Source organism: Canis lupus, chromosome X (assembly GCF_011100685.1).
Source record: "Canis lupus familiaris isolate Mischka breed German Shepherd chromosome X, alternate assembly UU_Cfam_GSD_1.0, whole genome shotgun sequence".
Taxonomy (NCBI): Eukaryota; Metazoa; Chordata; class Mammalia; order Carnivora; family Canidae; genus Canis; species Canis lupus.
Window position 1 is genome coordinate 95,483,949 of NC_049260.1, and position 22,965 is coordinate 95,506,913.

The 22,965-nt window shown below is 46.4% G+C and overlaps 1 protein-coding gene across 7 annotated transcripts in view; it reads left to right on the forward strand.

The window, feature by feature from the left end:
• Positions 1–1,300: 1,300 nt before the first annotated feature.
• GRIA3 (glutamate ionotropic receptor AMPA type subunit 3) overlaps positions 1,301–22,965 on the forward strand; it is a 281,926-nt gene continuing 260,261 nt past the window's right edge. For 2 of the 7 annotated variants that reach the window (XR_005386427.1, XM_038588237.1), the window contains exons 1-2: positions 2,296–2,602; positions 3,752–3,910. Coding sequence is in view for 6 of the 7 variants with exons in the window: in XM_038588237.1 (XP_038444165.1) it covers positions 2,494–2,602; positions 3,752–3,910 (268 nt within the window). In the remaining variant the exon portion in view is untranslated. Of the gene's footprint in view, positions 1,387–1,563; positions 1,790–1,819; positions 2,225–2,295; positions 2,603–3,751; positions 3,911–22,965 lie in introns of those variants that run through there. The other 5 variants (XM_038588235.1, XM_038588234.1, XM_038588233.1 and 2 more) reach the window with 5 other exon arrangements.

Sequence of the window (22,965 nt, forward strand, 5' to 3'; positions counted from 1 at the left end):
TAGTAAAGATTCATCTACCAGATTTTCTCCTGTCTCTAGGGCTCCTGAGGTACCATGATGAGAAGATTTTGATGGAACACTGGCAAAGACTTGGCAGCAGAGTCTGAGGTCTGGGGCTGGTGGAGGAAGGGGAGGCTGACAGCATGAGGGGAGAAAGGGCGCTTTTAAAAGGTGAGAAAGAGGGAAGGGATTTTGGAAATTAACATTTATTGATTCTTCTGTGAGTCAGGCACTGAATTAGATGCTTTTGCATCCACTTATTTGATCCGGATTTAATCCACAACCACTTTATAGGGAAAGTAGTAATATTCCCATTTTGCAGATGAGGAAACTGGAGTTCAGATGAAGAAAGTTGCTCAAGGTCACACACTGCCTATATGTAACAGAATACAGTCTTGAACCGAGTCTTGTCTCCTAAGCCTATATTCCTGAACCATGCTATGTCACTCTCAACACTTCTCAGGGGGTGGCCAACCTAGTCTGCCAAGTCCTTTGCCCTAATGCTCCAGTCACTTGCAAATTCAGTCTCCTGTGACATCCAGGTTTCTCCCTCATTCCTAGCCATGGACTAGCCACATGGAGATAAAAGATTTCCATGAGTGGTGGGATAGAGATTTTGCATTATCAGAATGGATATAAAATTGAGGAGAGCCTAGAACCCTTTTTCTGTTTGCTGTAGGGTTTGGAAACTTTCTATTCCAGGCTCCAATTTGTGTCATGCCAAATCCAAAGTTTTAGAGTAACTGGTGGATCAGCTGGGCCCCTGCCCCATGTAGACCACTTTCCTGTACACTGGCAGGAAAAATTCATTTTTCCCATAGACCAGGAGGAAAGGATATGAAGACCAGAGTAGCTGGCATGGAGAGGAATAAAACTTGTCTCTTACCGAGTAGCTGGGGGAGGAGTGAATGACTTGGGAGATAAGGAAGCTTCTTTTTTCCCCACCACCCGAGAAAGGGGCTAGGGAGAAGAGTCTATAACCCCATACAGGTTCTTGTGGAGGCGACCATCCCCCAACGGAGATCCAGGCCGCACTGCCCATCTTGGAAGGTTCTTTCCTCCCCTTAGAACAGGAAATAAAAGAGGACCCGGGCAGAATTGATTGCCTCTGGGGTCATCAGTCAGGGGCCCAGGCTGCGTCTAGACGCTCCAGCAAGGGAGCAAAGCCGCTAGGGACAGTTTCCTCCTACCTTAACTTTCGATCCCCACCCTTATCCCCGCACATTCCCACACCCCTCTCCTCCTTCGTCTGCCGGTGGGACTGAGCGTCCTTTTCATTAACCTTTTAGTTACCACTTCCACGCACATACTTTTCTACGCCCTCCCAAACAGCCTCACGCCGCCCATCACCGCCGGCTCCCCGCCACGGCCCGGCTCTGCACTTGGGTAAGGGGAGGTACTGGCCTCCCAGAGCCGTGGGGTTGCGGGGCGCGGGGGGGGGGGGGGTTGTTCACTGGCCCTCGGATCTCTGCTGTAAAAACTGAGCGGCAGAGACCAGGCATGCGCAGCATCTTCGGGCGCATTGTGATGGGAACTGCTTCTCCGAGTCCCTACAAAGACTCCGGAGTAACCGCTAACCGCCCCCCCAGGACCCCGCTTCTTTAAGACAGACACACAAACGCAGAGGCAATGCAGCTTTTCTTTCTTTTTTTTTAAAGGGCCAGTTGCCGCGTGAAAGGCTAGTCCACGTGAAGACTAGTGTATTTCTATCGATCCCATCTCCGGTGTTGACAAACGCCAGCGCCGAGGCTTTGCAGTCCGGGGCTGCAGTTTGCAGTGGAGCTAAGCGGTGTGCGGCTTTAATTCCACGTCAGATCAACTTTGATCAATATCCCCCTACCGGCCCAATTGGAAGAGCCCAATTCACCGGCGCCGAGCCTTTTCGCTCTTTCCTTCTTTTTCCCCTCTTTAGACCCACCATCTTCTGGGGGAAGAAGTCTCGGATATTCTTTATAATTTCTTTCTGTCTGTCTCGCTCGCTTGCTCTCTCTCTCTTTTGTTTCTTCGGGGTTTTTTGTTTGTTTTGTTTCTCGGTGTTTTGTCTTTTTTGTTTTGTTCGGTGTTTTAGGTTTTTATTCTCTCTCCTCTCTCTCTCTCTCTCTCTCTCTCTCTCTCTCTCTCTGTCATTCTGTCTCTCGTAGTGATAGGGAGAGAGATCGCTTTGGCGAACGGAGCTTGCAGCCAATGAACCCGCCTTCCAGATTGGTGTGAAGACAGAAGTGAGGTGGGGGGCGGGGAGGGGGTGTGAGAGAGCCTGGAGAGGGAGCAAGAAAGGGAGACAGAGATTGAGAGAGAGAGAGAGAGAGAGAGAGAGAGAGAGAGGAGGCGGTGGAGGAGGAGGACTAGTGTGGGGTGGAAAGGAAGAGTGAGCGAGAGAGAGCAAGTTGAGGGGAGGGGGTGTAAGAGCCGGCGAATTCTTTTTCTTTTTCTATTATTATTTTGACGACTCCTGAGTTGCGCCCATGCTCTTGTCAGCTTCGTTTTAGGCGTAGCATGGCCAGGCAGAAGAAAATGGGGCAAAACGTGCTCCGGGCGGTCTTCCTTTTAGTCCTGGGGCTTTTGGGTCATTCTCACGGAGGATTCCCCAACACCATCAGCATAGGTAAGCGCGAGCGAGCGAGCGAGCAGCGGGTCGGGCCGGGCTCCCCTGCGCCGGAGACCGCTGCCCTGGCGGGGCTGCTGCGGCCGCGGGTCCCCATCCTGCGTGGCCTGGGCGGGGGACCGGGGACGGGGAGCAGGCACGAACGGCGGGGAGCTGAGCCCTGGGGAGCCGGCTGCGCTGGGGAGCGGCGGGGACCGGAGAGGGGTCTCCTGGGGCCGGGGTGGGAGCGGTGGGGGGCCCGGTTTTCCGAGCCGGGGAGGCGTGCGGGAGGCCGGAGGCTGCAAAGGGGCGAAGAGTCGCGGCTTCTCAGCTCGCTGCTCTGGACTTTGCCATGGCGTGCGCGCCGCGGCTGCAAGTTGTCCCGGGGTGGTGCCGCCTGTCTGGCCGCGCCAGGGCGCCCCGTCCCGCGTGTCCGTCTGCGGGAGACCGGCTAGAGCCGGGGGAGCTGGAAGCCCACCCTGGATCCCCCAGACCCGGGCGGCAGCCGGGGCGGGTGGCCGATGGGGCGGGAGGCGGGGGTGAGGCAAGGAGCCGGCGGCGAAGTCACGCAGACCACGGATTCAGGAATCGCCGCTGTGTGGGTCTGGAGCCCGGCTCCCGGGCGCTGGCGGAGAGTTCTCTCAGCTCCTGGCTCATATTTACAAGTCGAGAAGTTAGAATCGTTGCCGTTACTGAACCAAACCCCTGTATTGTCCGAGGGATGGGGGATGGCTACCGGGAACGGGATGGGGCAGCAGGGGGAATGGAATGCTTTTTCTTCCCAGCCCTTCCCTTTGCACCAGGAAAAGATGAACCAGCCTGTGGAGATGGGCGTCGGGTTGGGGGGGGTGGGGGGTAGAGAGGAAGCTACTGCCGGAGAAAGAAGCAAGTCCTGCGCTTGCTGCCATCGGCCTACCCCAAAGCAGCCCCCTCTTCCCCTCTCCCCCTTCTCTCCGGCCTCTTCCTCCTCGCTCAAGAGGAAAACAAGGTTTCTCTTGGCCAAAATTGGAGTTCACAAAGAGTCTAGAAAGACACTCAGGTTGAAAATCAATAATCACCGCACCCCCCAGTGCCGTTGAGAGATATCCCCTATCTATAATGCCCCCCAGTTTGTAGCCGGTGCTGGGGGGGGGGGGACGTGAGCCAAATCTCGGTTCCTTTTGCTTCTAGGTGGACTTTTCATGAGAAACACGGTGCAGGAGCACAGCGCTTTCCGCTTTGCCGTGCAGTTATACAACACCAACCAGAACACCACGGAGAAGCCCTTCCATTTGAATTACCACGTAGATCACTTGGATTCTTCCAATAGTTTTTCTGTGACTAATGCTTGTAAGTAGATCTGCTTTTCCTCCCTTTGGGACCTTGGGGACCTCATTTGCATTTTGCTTGTGGGACTTAGACTCTGCCTGTGTGCTGGGGCGGGGGCAGTGATTGCCTCAGTAGACATTTTAGGGGCTCTAGTCAATCCAGGTTTCCTGCGACATAAATCATCTCCGTAGGATCCTGCTGAGGGACTTAAGGCAGTGCACAAAACTCTGTTGTGAATAATGTTAGATGCAAAAGTTTTATTTTCCTCCTTGCCAAACTGGTGTTCCCTCCCCCCCCCCCTCTTTTGGCTGGAAAAAAAAAAGAAAGAAAAAATAGCATGGTTGTTCAGGGAAATTTCTTCAGACGGGATGAAAAAAAAAAAGAAACCTCTTGATTGAGTCAATTCAGGATGTACATTACTTGACTGTTAAAGCTCGCTCCTGGTTGTAGGAATGAGCTGAATTTGACAATCGCCTAATATTTAGGAGGCAAATATGAGAAATTCTGCAAAGAAGTGACCTTGAGGCACAGATCAGGCTGGGTTCCCTGGCCTCTTTCTGTCCTATAATATCACCTTTCTTACTGAGAGAGCTCTGATAGGAACTGATAAGACAACAAACTCATTACAAGTGATGAACGCCTGGCAAACTGAAGGGAAGGAAAAGAGAGCTCAGATTACTGTTTGGGAAGCTACTTCTGCCTCCCCTAGTATTGTTCACCCTCCTGATTCTTAAGGACCACACAGTCCTAAGGAGCAAAAGGGGAGGGGGACAGCTTGCAGCAGAAAACCTGAGTATCAGAAGGGAGGAATTTCATCAGCCCCAAAGCCATTTCTGAAATACCTAGTTGTGCTCTGTGATTGTTCCTCTGGAAAGGGGACATTTTGAGAAGTAAAACCATGGGAACCCAAATGATCAATAGCCTGTTGGACACAGGTTTTTCTTGAATGGATTGTTTTATGAGAAAGACCGGTAATTCTTCATCTAAGCTTATTTTACTAAAAGTTTTCACAACAATGAGGCTAATGATGGCATAAATATGTTTTGCTGTTTTGGCTGGTGTAGTTTGGCATTTGGGGTTTAATTTTGTTTCAAGGGAGAAATGATATTTATGTTTCATTGGGTGAAACTTTGAATATAACTTCCTTCAAATTCTTCCGTGGCAAAGGATATGTGACTTTCAATAACCGTTGAAAGGGTCACCAAGGGCACAGGCTCCTTGGATTTGAAGACTTAGGTCAAGGGGATGGGGGTGAAGTACTTCGCAAGAAATGTGACACTTAGCAGGTTTAAGAAAATTTTAGCTGAAGGTACAGATCCTTATATGAACATGTTCAGAGATACTCTGTATTTGACATTCATTGGCTTTCCGACATTGACAAAAATAGGAACTTATTAATTCCAGCTAAGTGTGAAAGTTACAAAATGTCTGTCTATACTTTGCATCTTATTTCAGTAATCCCAGCCTGTCGCTACAGCACTTACAACACACATCTGACTCTTAATCCTGCAGCACTGTGATCTTGTCAAGAGGCTGAATCTCAAATGCAGCTTCCTAAGTATCAATTAGAACAGATTTAAAACCAAATACATAAAACTAGCAGGATTTGTTAATAATAATGAATAATATTTATTTCACCTCACTTTAGTGTCTTTCTACCGATGGGGACTGGGATAAGAGTGCCAGTTGACTTCTTAGGAATGATTGATTTACAAGGTCTTTGGTCCTGTTTTTCTATGGTCAAATAAGATTGACACCCATCTGCCAAGGGCTCTCAGAACCCTACCAAGTAGCACTAAGGAAATGATCCTTGCCGTGTGAAAAGCTCAGGTTTGAAAACAATTGAGGCAATAAGTCATTCATATCGGTGTTGAGTTGCCTTAATGTCTTAACCTCCCAGGGCAATAAAGGAACAACAATGAGAAAGGAAAAGAAATTGATCAGCCCCCACACCCCGAATTCATGGCACTTCTGTTTAAAAGCTTACAAAGCTAGGTTATGGCTGGGGGCTTGAAAGTGTAAGATAATGGGTGTGGCTCGCTGGGCAACATGAAAGACAAAACAACAAAGTGACCTTGCTCTTAGTTATGCCAAATGCACATATATGCACACAAAGACACACATGGTAGAAATATCCAGAAACCAGTGATGTGTACCCAGCTGCCTGTTGCACTCTCAGACTTTACAGCTCAGAAGACAGAGGAGGAAAGCTATCATCTTTGGTCCCCGAAACAGTTCCTCTCTGAATGTCACAATCATTGAATGGGGGCCAGATCTCAAAGCTGTCTCCGGGCAGCTGCTGCCTAGAAGCTTAGTATGAGAAAGATGACTGGTCCAACCACAGTCTGATAGTCTCAGAATGCAGAAAACAAGTGTTTCAAGGGGCCATGGAAGCCCTGGAGGTGTATCTCATCCTCCCCCCCCCCCACACCCCACCTTAATGGTTCTTTTTCTCAGAGAAGTAGAGATCATATATCTCAGATGCTGGCGTAACAAAATACTAGTTCAGGACTGAAGCCTGGCAGGTGACCCCAGGTTCCATTCTTCCAACTGATTGCACTGTTGTGCAGAGAAGAAACCCTTGGATCCTCTGTCCTGCCCCTTCCTGGAGACCTAGGGAGAACTGGAGAAAATCCCTGATGAGTCCAAATCTGGTCACCCACCTCTCCTATCTGGTTCAGTATGGAACAGGATGGCAAAAATTAAAGAAACTTTTCCCTGTCTAATGAATTTAGAATTCCTAGTTTTTCAGCCTATCCTAGCCCTAGAATCGATTTCTTCCCAGAATATTCCTTACATCGCAATCCAGGGCCCAGGTATGCAGGTAAACAAACTCGGAAGAATAAACAAAGGCTAATGTTTTCTGTGTGGGTACCTTCTCTCCGCTGGCTCTCCCTCCACATTCCTCCCCCAAAGTATTTAGAAGGTTTCCTTGCAATGAATCCCAGGCAGCACTTATTTAAAGACTCTTCTTCACCAGCAACCTTTTCTTTTCTTTCTTTTCCTTTTTTTTTCACCACCCCCAAGAGGTTTACTTGAGACAGACTCCAACTTCGTTCTGTGTCTTAAGAGGCCAATAAAAGCCTCTTTGGCTTTGAAAGGTGGTTCATTTGGGATCTCAGTTCAGAGGTAAATTGTAGTTTATTGAAGAGACTCATCTGATTTGGAGCACATGTTCCTATTTCATAGGAATTAATTGAGCTTGCTGTCTTACTTTTCAGTTTAACTAGATGACCCCAGTAAGGAGGACGGCGTGACTATTATGGTTTCAGAATATATGCGTTCACACACACAATCAGTGTGTGTAAAAAGAGATGTACACACGTTTTAAGTTACGTGTCTGTTGTTTAAAAACCAAATCTTATTGTCCTCAGGCTTTGGGGGAGGTGGAAACACCAAGGGAGGGCCAGGTCTCATTTGCGTGGCTTTGCTGCCCTGGTTCCTGAGAGCCACCTCCGATTCCCTTGAAGTCCCCTCCTGTGTCTTGCTGCTGTGCACTTGTAGTGCACTCCACACTACATCGCCCCAGCCTCTGCAGTGTCAGCTCATTAGCACACAGATCTCATATTCCCTCTCCGCACTGTCATTGCAAAAATTGCTGTTGTACACCTTTACAGCCAACAAATGTGCCCGTGGATTACGCACTGTTTGCAAGAAGCAAGGAAAAGGCAAATGTAACCTTAAAGGTTATTCACCACGGAATTGTGCTCTAAACGCGTTAGCTTAAATAAAAATCTGTTGATGGAGGCGCAATAGTGATGGTGGGACTTAGGAGTGCAGGCTCTAATGGAGCCCCAAGCAAAATCCCTTTGGCTGCCTAAATCTAACTCATCAGCTGCACATTTTTATTCCATTAATTTTTTTCCCGGAGCCCCGTGAAATATACCTGCTGAGAAGCATGCTCTTTTTATAAGTATGCGCATTTTGCTACCAAGTGTACTTAGCTGAGACAGGTTTCCATCTCTTTGCCCACGGAGTCACAATCTAATTATCTAATTATTCTAATTGCCAGGATCCATTTAACTGTTTAGGTCCATTTGGGAAGGAGATGTCTCCCCTGATCTGATTCTCTGCTCTTTGGTGGGCTTTGTTTTGTTTTTGTGTTGGTCTTTGCCATGTAGTCTTCGGAACCAAGGGGAAGACCTGCAGCATCACTGCTCCTGCCCTCCAACAGATCTTCGTTATCTTGGTCAGCATAACCAAGCTGCCCCTCTGGCCAGCTGGCTGAGCCCACTGAAGCACGAAGAGGTTGCCTCCGTGGTGCCAGTCAAAGACTTAAGTGACCTTCTCACAAGGTTTATTATGGGTTTTTGAAATCTATTTTTTATGTGGAGAGGAGGCAGGAAGGTGATGCTGTTCATTTGGGCCATAAAAATAGATGGCAATCAGCAGGCTGTAAAGGTGAGCTTCCAGCGAAGTGTACTGCCTCCCCTAGAAGGCAGCTTCCTGTTGCTCTCCTAAGTGGGGGCGGGGGCTGGCTGGCCTGGAAGGGTTTGAGGGGGAAGGCACAAAGAAAACTATTGTTCTCTCTCTGCGCTGACAGCCAAGTGAGCCACAGGGTTTTTCTTCCTCTCCGCAATTTTAACTTTTTTTCCCTGAAATGAAATGAGTTTCCCACCTTCCCCACTTCGACCCCTACCCGAGGTTTCTGTGATTCAGCGTTTTTCCTCCCTCCTCCCCAAGATGGAATGAGAAGAGTGGGGGCTGCTTGAGAGCTTTATCCTCTGGTTTCGGGCTCCCGGTTGGATTTATTTTGAAATGTCATTATTATGGGTAGTCAGAGGTGATTGGCTGGTTTCATTGTAACAGGGCTGGAAAATAAATAAAGCTCCGGAGGCGGTGTTGTCAGTCTCCTTTGTGGAGAGGAGATTTGTCATTTTTATACAGAGGGTTAAGGGATTAAAAGACAGCACGGATTTCCAGAGAGGGCCAGAATTTTAGAAGAGAGAATTCCTAACTTTGGGGGAGTGAACATGCTTATTCAGATGATTTCGCTTTGAACGTCCTAGATTGAGACTGCAAACAGATTGGGAGGACCTTTCACAAAACTTTCTACCTTCTCTGCGGGCCAGGAATATTATCTGCATACTTTACCTGGCCCATTAAACATTTGACTGTGTTCCTTTGGCTTTGATACTTTGGATCTAATTAGATAAAATGTCCACAGGAGGGTGCAATTAAAACCCAAGGTGGGGGCGATGGGTGTTCTTCAGCAGGAGTGTGGGTGTTGTGCAGACGCAAAAGGAACTCCCTCCCTGCTCAGGAAATGTCTGGGCTCCAGACGTAGAGCCACAAATAGCCTCAGCCTGTGTGTGGGCTGAGCCTTGAGCTAGGGCAGCTGCCCCCCAAAAGGGGTCAGTCCTTGGCAAAAGGTGAACACGGGCAGAATTTGTCCTCTTTCACACTTCTACTTCTCTTGCCATAATTTCCCCCTCCTGCTCTGCCGGCCCAGCCCAGGCCTGCCCTTTTGCTGGTCTCTGAGTGGCCCCTGACTCTGGTATCCCAGCCAAAGTGAAACTTACCTAGGCACTGGTCTCCATTCTGGACTTTTCTGCTCCTTCTCTGTCAGAACATCCCTGTTCTTGACCCATCTTCTTGAGGGCCCGCACTCTACTTTAGGGGTGACAGCATTTTACCTAATACACGAACCTAGCTGAAAGTGGCTGGTAAAGGCTTGGTATACCTAATGGGAATATTTGCTTTAAAACCGAAGACCATGAGAACCCTAATGCCTCAATTTTAAGGAAAGAAAGATACTCAAATGAGCATGTTTCTGGACATGATGCACAGAGTGGCTGTTCACTCTACCAAAACCAAAGAGCAGCTGGCCCTGGTCATGGAAGACCTCTGCAGCCAGAGTAAAAAAAGCTACCTGCACATGGTAGGTTTGGTGTGAGCATGCCCAAGGCACAGGGCACGTGCAGCTTCACCGTGTTGAACTTGGACTTGGTGGTGATTTGGGGATTAGCCACAGTTCACAGGGATTCATTTTATGAAGGAGGTGAATATGTACAACTTTTTTCCCCCATGTCAACCATACTCAAGTAAATGTTCTTAAAAAGTGCAAACTTTTCATATGTACCACCAAAAGGGAAAAAAAAGAGGCTGTTGTCGAATCTGAAGGTGTTTCCATGGGCACCAGCATGGGATGGAGGTCATGGGAGAGGAGGAAGGTGGTGAGGAAGCTGAAAAGTCTTGTAGGAAAGTTTCCTTTCCCTGAGATGGCATGTAGAATGCAGTGACTGCAAGGCAGCACTCTCCCCTCACAGACACTAAACGGTAGCTCTGGAGGGATAAGGAGAGGAAACAGAGCTGGTAATGCCCCTTCACCCTATGGCACACGGTTCAGTCTAGAACAGCACCTCTCAACCTTTTATATGCACACCAATCACCTGGGAATCTTGTTAAAATGATGTTCCAGATTCAGTAGGTCTGCGGTAGCATCCAAGAATTTGCATTTCTAGCAAATTCCACGGTGATAGCAAACTCTGAGGTGATGCCAATGCTGCCAGTACTCAAATCACTTTGAGTAAAGAATCCAGAGCAGGGAGACTGTGATTACCAAAGACAAAGGCTCTCCCAGACAAGCTCTTAACAGCTATCTATATCTCTCTGCCTTCCAAAGAAGGTTCTGTGAGAGACACGTTTGGCTCATTCTGACTCCAGGATGTCCCTATCACATTCCCAGCAACCCTGTGTCTGGTTCAGCCATGTCTGTAGGTGGCATGATTAGATGTCTGATGAGAGTTTCTCCTTAAGGTTGCTTTTTGTAGGGATTTGGAAAAGACTGGAAGGCAGGCTGAGAGAGGAGGTGGCTCATGAGCCAGGATGACAGAGTCTTGGCTTCTTGCCACACCCCAAAATGTCCCTTTTAGAAACAACCTGCCCGAGAGAGTTAAGGTTGGCATGCGGTTGCAACTGTCTTTCCACTTTGCTTCTCTGGGTCAAGGCATGCCAGAAGGAGGCATGTAGCATCTGCTCCTCAGCTGTCTGACTTCCCTTAAATGGGGTGAGAATCAAGAAATACAACACAACTCAAATTCTGTCTGGTTCCCTAACAACCTGAAAAATCAACTCCATTTTCAAGGCTGGTGCCAAGAACACATTGTGAGGTAGGGCGGGAGGAGAGGGAAGAAATGTCACTCTGGAACATATCTGAGCTGAGGACTTCGCCAGAGAAGTCATTAGAAGCTTACCCAGTGTCATTCGAGAACTGCCAAATGGCACCCATTACCCTAAATATTGCCCCTACGGCAATCTACCATTAGTCTGAAGTTCCACAAATTTATTTATTTGTATTACCGCACTTCAAGGCCTGTGCTCAAATGCAAGCATACTATCTGAAAGTGAATGAGTTAAGTCATTAGCAGCCATTAAGATTTCAACCAGAATTCTATGACCAAGTTACCACCTATTACCTTGCAGAATCCTTAGAGGTTTTCCAAGACAGGTAAGTGCCCCCAAACAAGGCACCTTCCCCAGAAAGTGAATGGTGGGCAATCCGGGGCACTGGGAGACTCTTGAAGATGAGGAGGGGTTCCTCAAATACACTTCACCTATTTGGCAGCATTTGACTTTCTCCAAGGATAAATTCTGGGAGTTTCTTCTCTAAGATTTTAGTTGTCTTTGACCCTTCAAGTCACACCCTTTTGATAGTGGGGGGGGGGGTATATAATCTCTTCCATGCATGGTTGTTTGCTGCAACAGATGATCTCAGCCTCTAGATTCCCCGCAATTACTGTGGGATATTTTCGGAAGTAAAACCAGTTTGTGATGAGGGATGGTGAGGATTTTTTAAACCTTTTTAAAAATGTTGCAATCAAAACTAGTTCCCTTTCAATTATCCATGATTGGCTGATCTACCTTACCAATTACTCATTGCGACATGGGCCTCATTCTTGCAGCTGCCCAGAAAGGGATCAGGCTACCAGCAACGAATGAGACAGCAAGGGATCAGGACCCAGCCTGCGCCGGAGTAATTGTGTGGATGTGGGTGTGGGACTCTGTGTGGGTGAACACCTTTACACATTTAAGGTAGAAAGGCTGCCAATACCTACAGTCAGCCAAAACCTGTTACAGAGTCTGAGATATTCTTATATTCCATTGTTATCTCCAAAGCTACTTGTTGGTTAGTTTTAAATAGTATTTCTTGAATTGGACCACTTGCATCAGAATCACCAGAGATGTTTGTTAAACATATGATTTCCTAGGTCACATTACAGATGTTTTAAATCAGAAAATATAAGGATAGGCCTTTCTTTTTTAAACAAGCTCTATGATGATTGATTCTATGATGGATGATTCTAATGCGCACTCACTTTGGGAATCACTAGTTTAGTTAGCCCTGGTACTGCAAACAGAGATCTATGGATTCAGATTGAACATTTGTTGAGCACCCACTAAGCGCCAGGCATTGCACCAGGCACTTTCACATATGTCACTTCTGTAAGCAAGCAGGGTGCTTTTGGCCCATGAGAGCATTAGTGAGTGGCTCTCAGGTCGGAAATCCAAGACTTAAGAGAACTAAGACTAGCCTCAAGTCAGTCTTTGAGGTAAACAAAGCAAAACTGCTTTTTGCAATGGTAAGTAGAGACAAGGTGATGATTTTTTTTGACAATACTTCTATTCTTTGCTTGTTAACTAATGATTGGTCCTTAGCCATGCCATAAACTAGATGTAATGGCAAATGCCAACCCATTTGTCAAAAAACAGATGTACTGCAGTCACTTTATATGGTATTCGTTGTGCCATCCTTGCTACCAGAAAGGCTGAAATAATATTAACTATGATTCATTGAACCCATACTATGTGGAAGACATGGCACTAAGTCTTCAACATGCCTTATCTCATGGATCATCTCAATGTTGCTAGAAAAGAATTACTCTCATCTTCATTTTATAAAAGAGGAATCGGAGGTGGTTCAAAATATAAAGCAACTAGCTCAAGGTCATACAGCTGGCTAATTAGTGAGGCCAGGATTCTGGCTGGGATATTCCTGCCTCTAGAGCCTGAACTCAATTTCAACTGGGGTTGAAATCTCAAGTGATTACAGGCTCAGATGGATCACATAAATTGGGCCAGGTGTGGAGTGGTGGGACTTGTGGCCATCTGGAGAGTCCATGCCCCTCACCTGAAGACAGTCAAGTCCATTTTTTGAAAAACCACTGTGGGACAAACAAAGCATCTGCAACAGGACTTGGGGCAAGTGTGAGTCTCTGCCCTCTGCACTGCACTATCCCCCCTTCCTCTAGCAGCTAAGTTGCTAGTTGAGGGAAGGTCTATTAACTCGTAGTTAAAAGTGCTGAGAAAATCAGAAAATCTCTTCTGCACCAAAGAACTATTTGACCCTCTCCTCTTAGTGGGCCATCAGCGTACCTTAATATGGCAGAACTTTCTTGCCTTCGTACACATACTTGTGGTCCTGGGTGCATACATTGAATATCCAGTGGCCTTTCATGACTGACTAACCTTGACCAGCCTTCCTCCCAGCAGTGCTGAGGCGTATAGCAAGAGCAGAATGCTGGCACGGGGTCATTAATGACAAGTGCTCAGCGGGTCAGAAGAGGCACTATTAGGGGGCACTGTAGGGGAAACTGCTCAGATTCTGTCTGGTAAATGCAAATCCCAGGCCCACAAAGCAGAGGCCACCGGCTCAAGTGCGGCTCTACTGACGTTCACCCCAGGGTGGGAGCTGCCCATACACCCCAAGACAGAGGCTTACTAACTTTAGAGTGAGGTCCAAAGCACAGACGCATAGTTAGTTGTGTGGAGCTGTATAAATTGACCTAAGGCAATTTGGTCATTCAAATCATTAGGTATATTTTGTTGAATATCAGTACTCGCCATGGTTAGAGTGTGGGCTTAAGTCTTCTCCCCATAACCTCACTATCCGATTTAAAAGTAAGCTTCGGACAAAATTCTGTTTCTCATTAAAATAATAGCAAGTAGACATAAAAATAATTGGTCAGCCTGTTCTGTAGGTTCAGCCAAGTCCAGCTGTCTTTCCTTTCAGGTGCTCCTAGAGCATGAAGGTTCACTTGGGGCAGAGAAAGAATATTCTAGTGGCCGGTTGCAGGTAACCAGGAATCTTCATTAGTGGCTGCCCACAGGACTATTTACAAATTAAGCCTAGGGTGCCATTGCCAAGGGATAACACTATAGAGTTTATTAGATCCTTATATCTTCTTTCTGCTAGTTTGGGAATACCTGTACCATATTTCTAGCGAATCGACATATATTGAACACCACTGAGGTCACCGATGAGAACTTTAATGTTAATTTTAAAAGCATCTGGTGTTCATTAGAGATAAAGATACCCAAAGTGCTGGTAGGACCACTTCTTGGTTGGAATTTTTCGATGCTAGATAATCACTCCTGCACTGTGTATTTCTCAGTAAGGGTAACTGACCTCCCCCCCCCCCCCCGCCCCTTCCATGCCAGGGTGTAGATTCTAACTAAATAAACCACATCTGTGGCTCACCATTTATGTTGAAGTCTTACAAAGTAAATTACAGAAAATATAACATTTGAGATACCATATTCCTTATGGCCTTGGAGCGCAGTATAAACTGTAGGGGGATTAGGGGCATAGAGAAATGAACAATGGAGCAGGATTGGGAGATCTATCTGGACAACCTCTGGCAAGTCGCTCTGTTCTCTGGTTGAAGCTTTTATCTTTGGTAAAATGGGAAGGTTCTTCTGGATGATCTCTAAAGAGGCTTCCATTTTGGACATGTTATCATTCCCTCTTGTCCCTACCACCTCCTCTTCTAGTCTCACTTCGTTTCTGAGGAAAGACCATCCAAAATGAAGCCCCCCATGTTCTTCATCTACATCTGGAAACTTCCCTTTATATGGATCTATTCTCTGGCTTTAGGAGACTGTGACAAAACTATTAAATCCTTAAAACCAATGGACAGTGCTTCTAGCCAGTTGTGGCTTATCCTTGCTCACATCTCACCTCTTCCACTTACTAGCTGTGAGAGCTTGGGGCAAGTTTACTTCACTTCATTGTACCTCAGATTTCCCAGTTATAAAGTGGGGATAGTAATAGTCTGCACCTCATAGGGTTGTGGAGAGTTTCAAAATGAGACAATTTGCAAATCCACATAAAGCACTTAGAATAGTGCCTGGCACATATTGGATATTATTATTATCAACATAATCATTAGTTTAAAATCCTTTGAGCTTTTTGTCCTAAAAACAGAAACCTCATTTCATTTGAAAAGTAAAATCTCTTGTCGCTTTAGAGACCAGATTTCTTTCCTGAACAGCTGCCCTCTAAGCCTTTCTGGAGCTCTCAGCTCTTCCCCGAACCCAGGATTATTTTTCCTGCCAAAAAAACCATCACAGCACTCTTTCAGATCACCAGCCTACCACCATGACCTTCTACATCCCTCACCCACGCATCCAAATTTGCCCATCCAGTTTGCCTCTTGGGGATAATAGCTACTCAGATATACTCTGTGGTCAAAGAACTCAGAGATGCAGTTTTCTGCATAATCTAAGGACTATGGGTTCAAGGGAAGACCTAGAGTCTTCTTACCCAAATAAATGGTCTTCTTCATCCCTATTCCGTCTATTTCCTAGCACAAAAATGAATCATCCTTTCTGTTCTTTTGTGACAAGACATTATGCAAACACAACACAAGTAGTCCCCCTGACTTCCCAAAGGCAGGAGGCATCCACAAGTCTCTCTGAGGGTTGATCCAGAAGAAAACACTTGGGCCAAGCTCCCAGGGGACTGGCTCTTCACCAAGGCCCTAGAGCCTCTCTTAGACATGGGGCTGCCCACATAAGTTATGGAAGGAAAAGTAGCAAGGAACTGCTCCAGGCCTTCCAGGAAGCCCCTTCATTTCCTTGGGCACCATTGGCCCATCAGGGAGTGTGATTTCTCCATAAGTCCCAGAGACAAGAGCCCAGGGGACTGATGAGACAGGCACTCCGTACTGCCCTTTCTTTTCTAGAACAGGCAGTGCCCTGGCACACATACATTGCATTCATCTTCCCCTAGTCCTTCCTGCTGCCTGGTGACACTAAGCATTCGCTAATCCTTTTAGTCTAATCCTTTTAGTCTCTTGCCATCCAGATGATGACAGCTCCACAGAGACCCACTTCTGGCACATCTCTGAGTCCAGTCCACCCTTTGAGTAAATACCACAGCCTCTTCCAAGAGTTCAGCCCACTTTGTGCAAGGACACTCATGGTGTCCTTCAACCTCCTGGCTCCTGTCTCTCCCAACTCTTCCTGTCCCCATCCTGCCCTCTGCTGCCTGTAGAACTTGAGACTGTGAGGATTAGACCTGCAGCTGCCAAGCTCTTTGTATGCTCACTGCTGGCCCTTGGGTCCCATACCTAACTCTCTGGAATCAGGGGCTGCTGTTTCTCTTACTTAGTTTGGGAGCCACTGGAGGACAAAGGATGACTCTAAATTGGACTGCCTGCATTTGAATCTTGGCTTTGTCTCTTACTACTCATGTGACCTGGGGCAAGTGACTGAACCTCTCTGAGCCTTCAGTTTCTCACCTGCGAGACAAAGATGAATATAGTAGTAACTGATTTATAAAGCGGTTGTGAAGATTGACTCAGATCATCCATGTAAAATATGTAACATGATGCTGAGCATATAGTAAGTGTTCAATAAATGGTAGCTGTTATTAACATGGAGTACTGTGGCCATTGGTAAGTGGAAGAGAGGAATAGAATTGGTCAAAACCAAACTGGAAGAGATTCTTTTCACCTCTAGCCATCCCTAAAGCCCTCCAAACTAGTGTGTACCCTCTGTGGGTCTGTAGCTGAAACCAGGCCAGATGGGGTCACCTTGGAGTAGTCACAGTGCTGCCTCAGGCATAAGGGATTTGCTTTGGGGCAAAGCAAAGGAGAAAGAATTGACTTGATGACCCCAAAAGCCAGCACATACACACCACTAAGTTCAATCATGCCTTTGTTGAGTGGAATTGTCTAGAAGGACATGCTCCTTTCTAATTTTTTTTTTTAAATCTGAACTAGATATGCTTGGAGGAAAGTAGCATGGATAGTAATACGATAACCTTGGCACTTGCTGGCTTGAAGGAAAGAACAACCTTTCATCAAATGTAAAATCTATTTTCACGTGTTGAGAGTGGGAGAGTGGAAAAGTGGATCCTAGAATCTCCACTTAGACAAGGAAGAATGTGGTGCCAGTTGAGCTCTCCCAGCTGTGATTTTTCCAAGTTCTTTTAATTAAAGGTGATGTGTGGATGGAAGTTGAGAGCATATCAGTTTGAGTGTATGGATTTTCTTCTTTTGATGTTGCTTGCCTAAGTCAGACCAAAAATAGCAAAGGAAGGAGATATGGAAAAGGTTAAAAGAGAAATTTTGCTAATGTGATTTTCCAGCATATCAGCCTCCATTCTCCCCAGAGCAAAGGTTAACTAGCTAATTCCACAAGCACAGACTCACTAGAAAGGATCCTGCTGAGGACCACAGGGCCATGCAGTCCTTTTCCTACCCTCTATTCCTTTGTATTCTGGGGCTGATCTGCCAGCATGGTGTCTCCAGCAGGCCCAAACCTGGGTGATGACCAAAAGCAGTTTTTTTCCTTCCTACCCCAGGGTGCCCTTGCCCTGCCTGCATCACCTCTTCTTCTCATTTCCTATCTGAGCCAACTGCTATGCAGCCTCAAGGGATCAGTGATCTTTTGTCCCTCTCAGATGAGAAAACTGAGGAACAGAGAGGCTAGGTGACTTTCTCAGGGTCACACAGCCAATGGATGGCTGAGCTCACAGTGCAGGTCTTCTAACTCTTGGCACTTCTCTACACTGTCTTCCCAACATAATCCCTTTTGTTTTAACTTTGACTGCTATTCCATGATTCTATATATGAAAATAATGACAGCCTTGTATTTTTTAAGTAGATGACAGAAAGGAAGAATGAATTCACAGTGAGTGAATGAGAAATGCAGTAAAGCATGAGTTTCGGGGGCCACACATAATGGTATCTTCTATTTAGTGCCTCCGATGTTAACCTGTCATTTTACCACCCTCTGATTTATAGTCACAAATGAGCAAAACAAAGTCTTGAAGGCCTGTTATAGATCACAGACTGTTGGAGATAGAGCAAGTACTTCTAGTCCAGCTACCTCATTTTGTGGATAAGAATAATGAGGCCAAGGAAGGAGAAGAGATTTGCCAAAGTTGATGCATGCAGCTCCCTAGTGGCAGAAGCAAGATGAGGGTCTAGACGGTTGGATTCCCAGAGTGGGGTCTTTTCCACCACGTTTTATTTTTTTAAAATTTTATTTATTTATTCATGAGAGACACACAGAGAGAGGCAGAGACACAGGCAGAGGCAGAGGGAGAAGCAGGCTCCATGCAGGGAGCCCGACGTGGGACTCGATCCCAGGTCTCCAGGATCACGCCCTGGGCTGAAGGCAGATGCTTAACTGCTGAGCCACCCAGGCATCCCTCCACCACGTTTTAAAACCTTAATCAAGGGCACCTGGGTGACTTAGTGGGTGAGCATCTGCCTTTGGCTCAGATCGTGATCCTGGGGTCCTGGGATGGAGTCTTGCATCAGGCTCCCCACAGGGAGCCTGCTTCTCCCTCTGCCTATGTCTCTGCCTCTCTCTCTGTCTCTCATGAATAAATAAATAAAATCTTTAAAAAATAATAAAAAAATAAAACCTTCACCAGCAGAGTGTTGTACTACAGCAACACCACATGTTTTATTACATTCCCATTTGCTGCTTATCTTTTTTTTCTCTAATTGTTTTATGTATGTAAGTCATATCACCCCAACTAGATTTTTAAAGCATAGGTTATTTTGTTACAGTTATAGAAATTAAAATGGAAAATTAATTCATACTCATTGTAAAAAAAAACACTTCAAAAATATAGATAAGAAAAATCATCCAACTAAAGTAGAAAATCACCCCAAACCTGGGTTTTATCATATGTAGAGATTTGTATCCTGCCTTTTTACTTTGTGTTATATAGGGAGCGTTCTTCCAGAGTCAGTCTTTAAATGTTCTCTAAAAATTTGTTTATTTAATGTTTATAAATTATTATGTCACATACTGTCACTTTTTGGCGTATATATGCCATGACTTTATATAACCATTACCCAATTTTATGCATTTAGCCAGATTCCCAATTCACCGAGGTTTATAATACGCATTGGCCTCCTGTAATATCTCCATATACCTCCTAGCACAGGTCTGAACACCCAGCAAATACTTAATAAGTACTTGCTGACTGATAAGTTGCCTTGGCCTTTCTGTAGTCATCATTATTCCTCCCCTGGATAGGGCAGCCAAAGCCAGAGCTTGACCTTCCAGCCTCTTTTAAGGTACATGTTAAATAGCTCAAGACAGGTTGTATAGCAGTGGTGGTTGTGCTTAGAAGTCAGACTGTCTGGGCCCAAGTCATAGACCCATCACTTCCTGGTGGGATAGCCATAGATGAGGCACTTCACCACCACCCCCAGGCCTCAGTTTTTCTGTCTGATAAATGGAGAAAATAGTAGCACCCACCTCATAAGGTGGTGGTAAAAACTGAACAAGAACATATGAAGAAAGTACTTGGTATATAGTGGGCACTCAATAAATGTTAGTCACAATTACAAGTATTATATGCATGAAATGAGTACAGCACCAGACTTTGAACCAGAAAGCCCTGGTTCCTGTTCCTTCTCTGCTCTTATTGTAGCCCTATGGCCTTGTGGAAGTCACTTAACTTGTCTAGGTCATAGTTTCTTCATCTACAAAACAGGAATACTAATCCTGTGCACCTTATAGGGATTTTATGAAGATCAAATGAGAGAATGAATGTGAAATTATTTTTGAAAACCATGAAGTATGATTGCAAAGTACGTCAAGTCAGAGGTCAGGTATGATTGTTGTCCATAGGACTGGAGATGCCGAAGGTACAGGAGAGACTGGGAGGAATATACTGAGCCTAGAAAAAGGTTTCCAGAACTAAACCCCTGCTATTGGACACACAGACTGTTATAGACAGATGGGACCTTATAGATCCTGTAAGCCTGACATTGGAATGTTATGTGGAAGCAAAGGGTTGCAGAGCAGAGACAGCTTGAGATCACAGAGCCAGTAGCAAAACCGAGACTAGAACTCAGGCCCCTGATTTCCTGAGCAGAGTCCCAAAGCCATCCGTGCAGCTCTGTATTTATCGGCCTTTCTCTCAAAGGGGATGAGGAAAAGATGTAGTTATTTGTGGAATCCATGTAGGTAGGAACTGATTAATTGGAGTTTGGTTGTGAGGACAAGCTGCATCTAGCAGAGCTCTGCTATATTTTTAAATGCCAACCTCATTCCAGGGAAAGGAGAGTAAAGGGGCAGGAAAGTGATGTGGAGGTGGAGGGGCGAGGAGTGAGACCCCTCTCAGGTGGGGTGAGTGTGTCCTCATACTTGGCCGATTCCTAGGGGACTTCTGTGGTTCCCAGCAATGACCACTGCAGCAGATGGCCTCTCTTTGATTGTTAATATTTATCTTTGCAGTTGGTCCTCAGTTGTGTGTTTTTGGAGAACTTGGTAAAGCAGATGAAATTGCCAGTTGCTTGCAAATACAATTGCCAATTGTTTGAATGAAGTAAACTGATTACAGCCAGAGGACCATTCATTTTGCCCTGGCACGCAGACAGCCAATGTCAAGCAAGAGCTGCATCCCTGATGGCAGCCCAGGTATCACCGCATCCCCTGAATTATATCCCTCCAGGTACTCAGTAAATATATGTGTTGGATACTTTCATCTTTACGCTATTTTAGCTGAGATGAGAGCACATAAACACTTCCATCTGACAACCTTTTCAAGTTCAACACCACAGAAGGTTATTTTAAAAAGAAACAAGAAAGGGGTTTTTCAATAGCAGACTCTAAAGGTGACTAAAAACGCTATCCAACAAGGCGGCCCGTTAAGAAATGTAGTGTGAAATGTGTCAATAGGATGAACCCAAAAGAGGTCTCACTATTCTTAGCTCCAGACTTGGGGCTGCCTTCCTCAGATGCCACTGTGGCCAGGACAGAGTCCATCAAGGTTCACCCTCTGCCCTAATCCTGAAGCACCCCCCTTCCTCCCTTCAGCTGAGGATACCCTGTTGCCAGAGGCAACTGACTGTCACCTTGTGCTCGGCATGGCTTCTGCGGAGAGGGACTCCCTGCCTTGGCTGGGAGGCACTGAGGGAGGGGAGGAGGAAGCAGTTAGAAAGTTCTTTGTCATGCTACAGAGATCACTGGGTGCTGTGCTTGAAATAGGGCAGCGAGAGTGAGCCGAAATCAGGCCTCTGGCATCTGCAGTAAGTGGCCATGGTCTGAAATCAGCAAGATGTATGAAAAGGTGAAATGACCTTGGTCCACCAAGCCCTGTTACTGTAGAACGAGGGGCTCCCCCTGGAAACTGTAAAAGAACCAATTTTGGGCAAGTCAAAGGCAGGCCTGCTTTAGAGAGTGGGAAGTAAACATACGGAACCCTTCACCCAGAGCTGATGCCAGCTGAGAATGTAAATACCATTGGAGGAGTTTTGGTCCATTCATGCTGTCTGGGGACATCTTTAATCTCTGAGCTCAAAATCAGTGAGGACAACTAGGACCTCTGACAGCCTCACTGGATAAGTCTTGTCCATGAATTTAGGATTGTGATCTCATGTTCCAGTTAAGCTAGGGAAAAGGGGGGGGGGCTATTTAAGGGTGACTGCTTCTGCCTGAGTTGCTGAAGTCTCTGGTTTGTTCAGAGTTCAATTCTTGCACACATAGAAGGGAGGCAATACATCACAGAAGATACAACCTTGCCCCTGCCCTGCCACTACTAACCAGCCACAGGATTGCCCCTCTCCAGACCTCCCCTTTTCCCATGTGTAAAACATGGGCATGAGATTAGGTGACCCCAAAGGTCCTTTCTAGCTTCAAATCGGTTTAACTTAAACATCACTGAGTTCCCTTGGAGAGTTTGGGGGTGCTTTGTACCTTTCCTTGCCCTCCCTTGCTCAGCAGCTTGGGCCTTTCAGTATGCTCAAAGGGTGCCCCAGACCCGGCCAAGATGTCTCACTCAAGACCCACTTCCACAGCAGGATTTCTATTTCATGGCCTGTTCCCCTATTCTCCCAAGCCCCCAGCTGCCCAGTAAGGAGGTAGAACTGGTTCTATATAGAAGGCTGGTTTTGTTCAGTGCAGGTTGCACAAGTTTGGGCTCTAAGTATTAGAGGCAGCATAGTGTGGGCTTGAAAAGGTTGCATTGACCTGGGTTAGAACACAAATCTGCCACCTGTAGCTGTGTGACCTTCAGCAAGTTGCCTAAACCCTCTGTGTTTCCGTTTCTTTATATGAAATGACAGTCACAAATCTGCCTTCCTTCTAGAGTGACTCTGAAGATTGATTGGGAGACTTCACATCAAACGTGCAACATAATGCCTGGCACACCGTAAATGCTACCACCAGTGGGCATACTTCTCTACTCTTCACTAGAGTGGAGCTACAAATCAAAACCACTAAGCCAATCAATATTGAGCTGATAATCAAGCTGGTAACTTTGAAGTGGTGGAAGTCATTCAGCTTCTCAGCACCCCCTCCCTCCCATTGTGGTCCCAATTATAGCATATTCACAATTCAGTAGGGGCATTCTGGAAACTACACAGGCCCACAAGCAAGTTATTTCTGGTGGCATTTGGGTTACTTGGATGGATGCTACTTTCACTCCCCTGTGGAGCCCGCTCTGCCTATGGGGATCCTGTAGGGAGGTTGACAGAGAGGTAACTCCCTCACGTGGCTCATCCACGCAGAGTGCTGACCAGTATGTCCCCTTCCTGTTCAAGGGGTGAAGTTAAACCATGAGGTGAGAACAATGCCACTACAGTTACCCCTATCTCCTCCCTTGTCGGGTTCTCACTGAGTAGCACCATGGCCCTGGGGGGGTGTGCCGCTGGAAGGTGGCAGGTTGAGCCCAAACGTGCTTTCGGGATCGATGCCATGCCATTTGGAGATAAAATAACAAGACAAAGCAGAGATGGAATGGCATCCAGGTTGATGAAATTGCAAGAAAGGTTAATAAAGGATCATTACTCCGTGAGCCCCATGTTCTGCACCGTGGA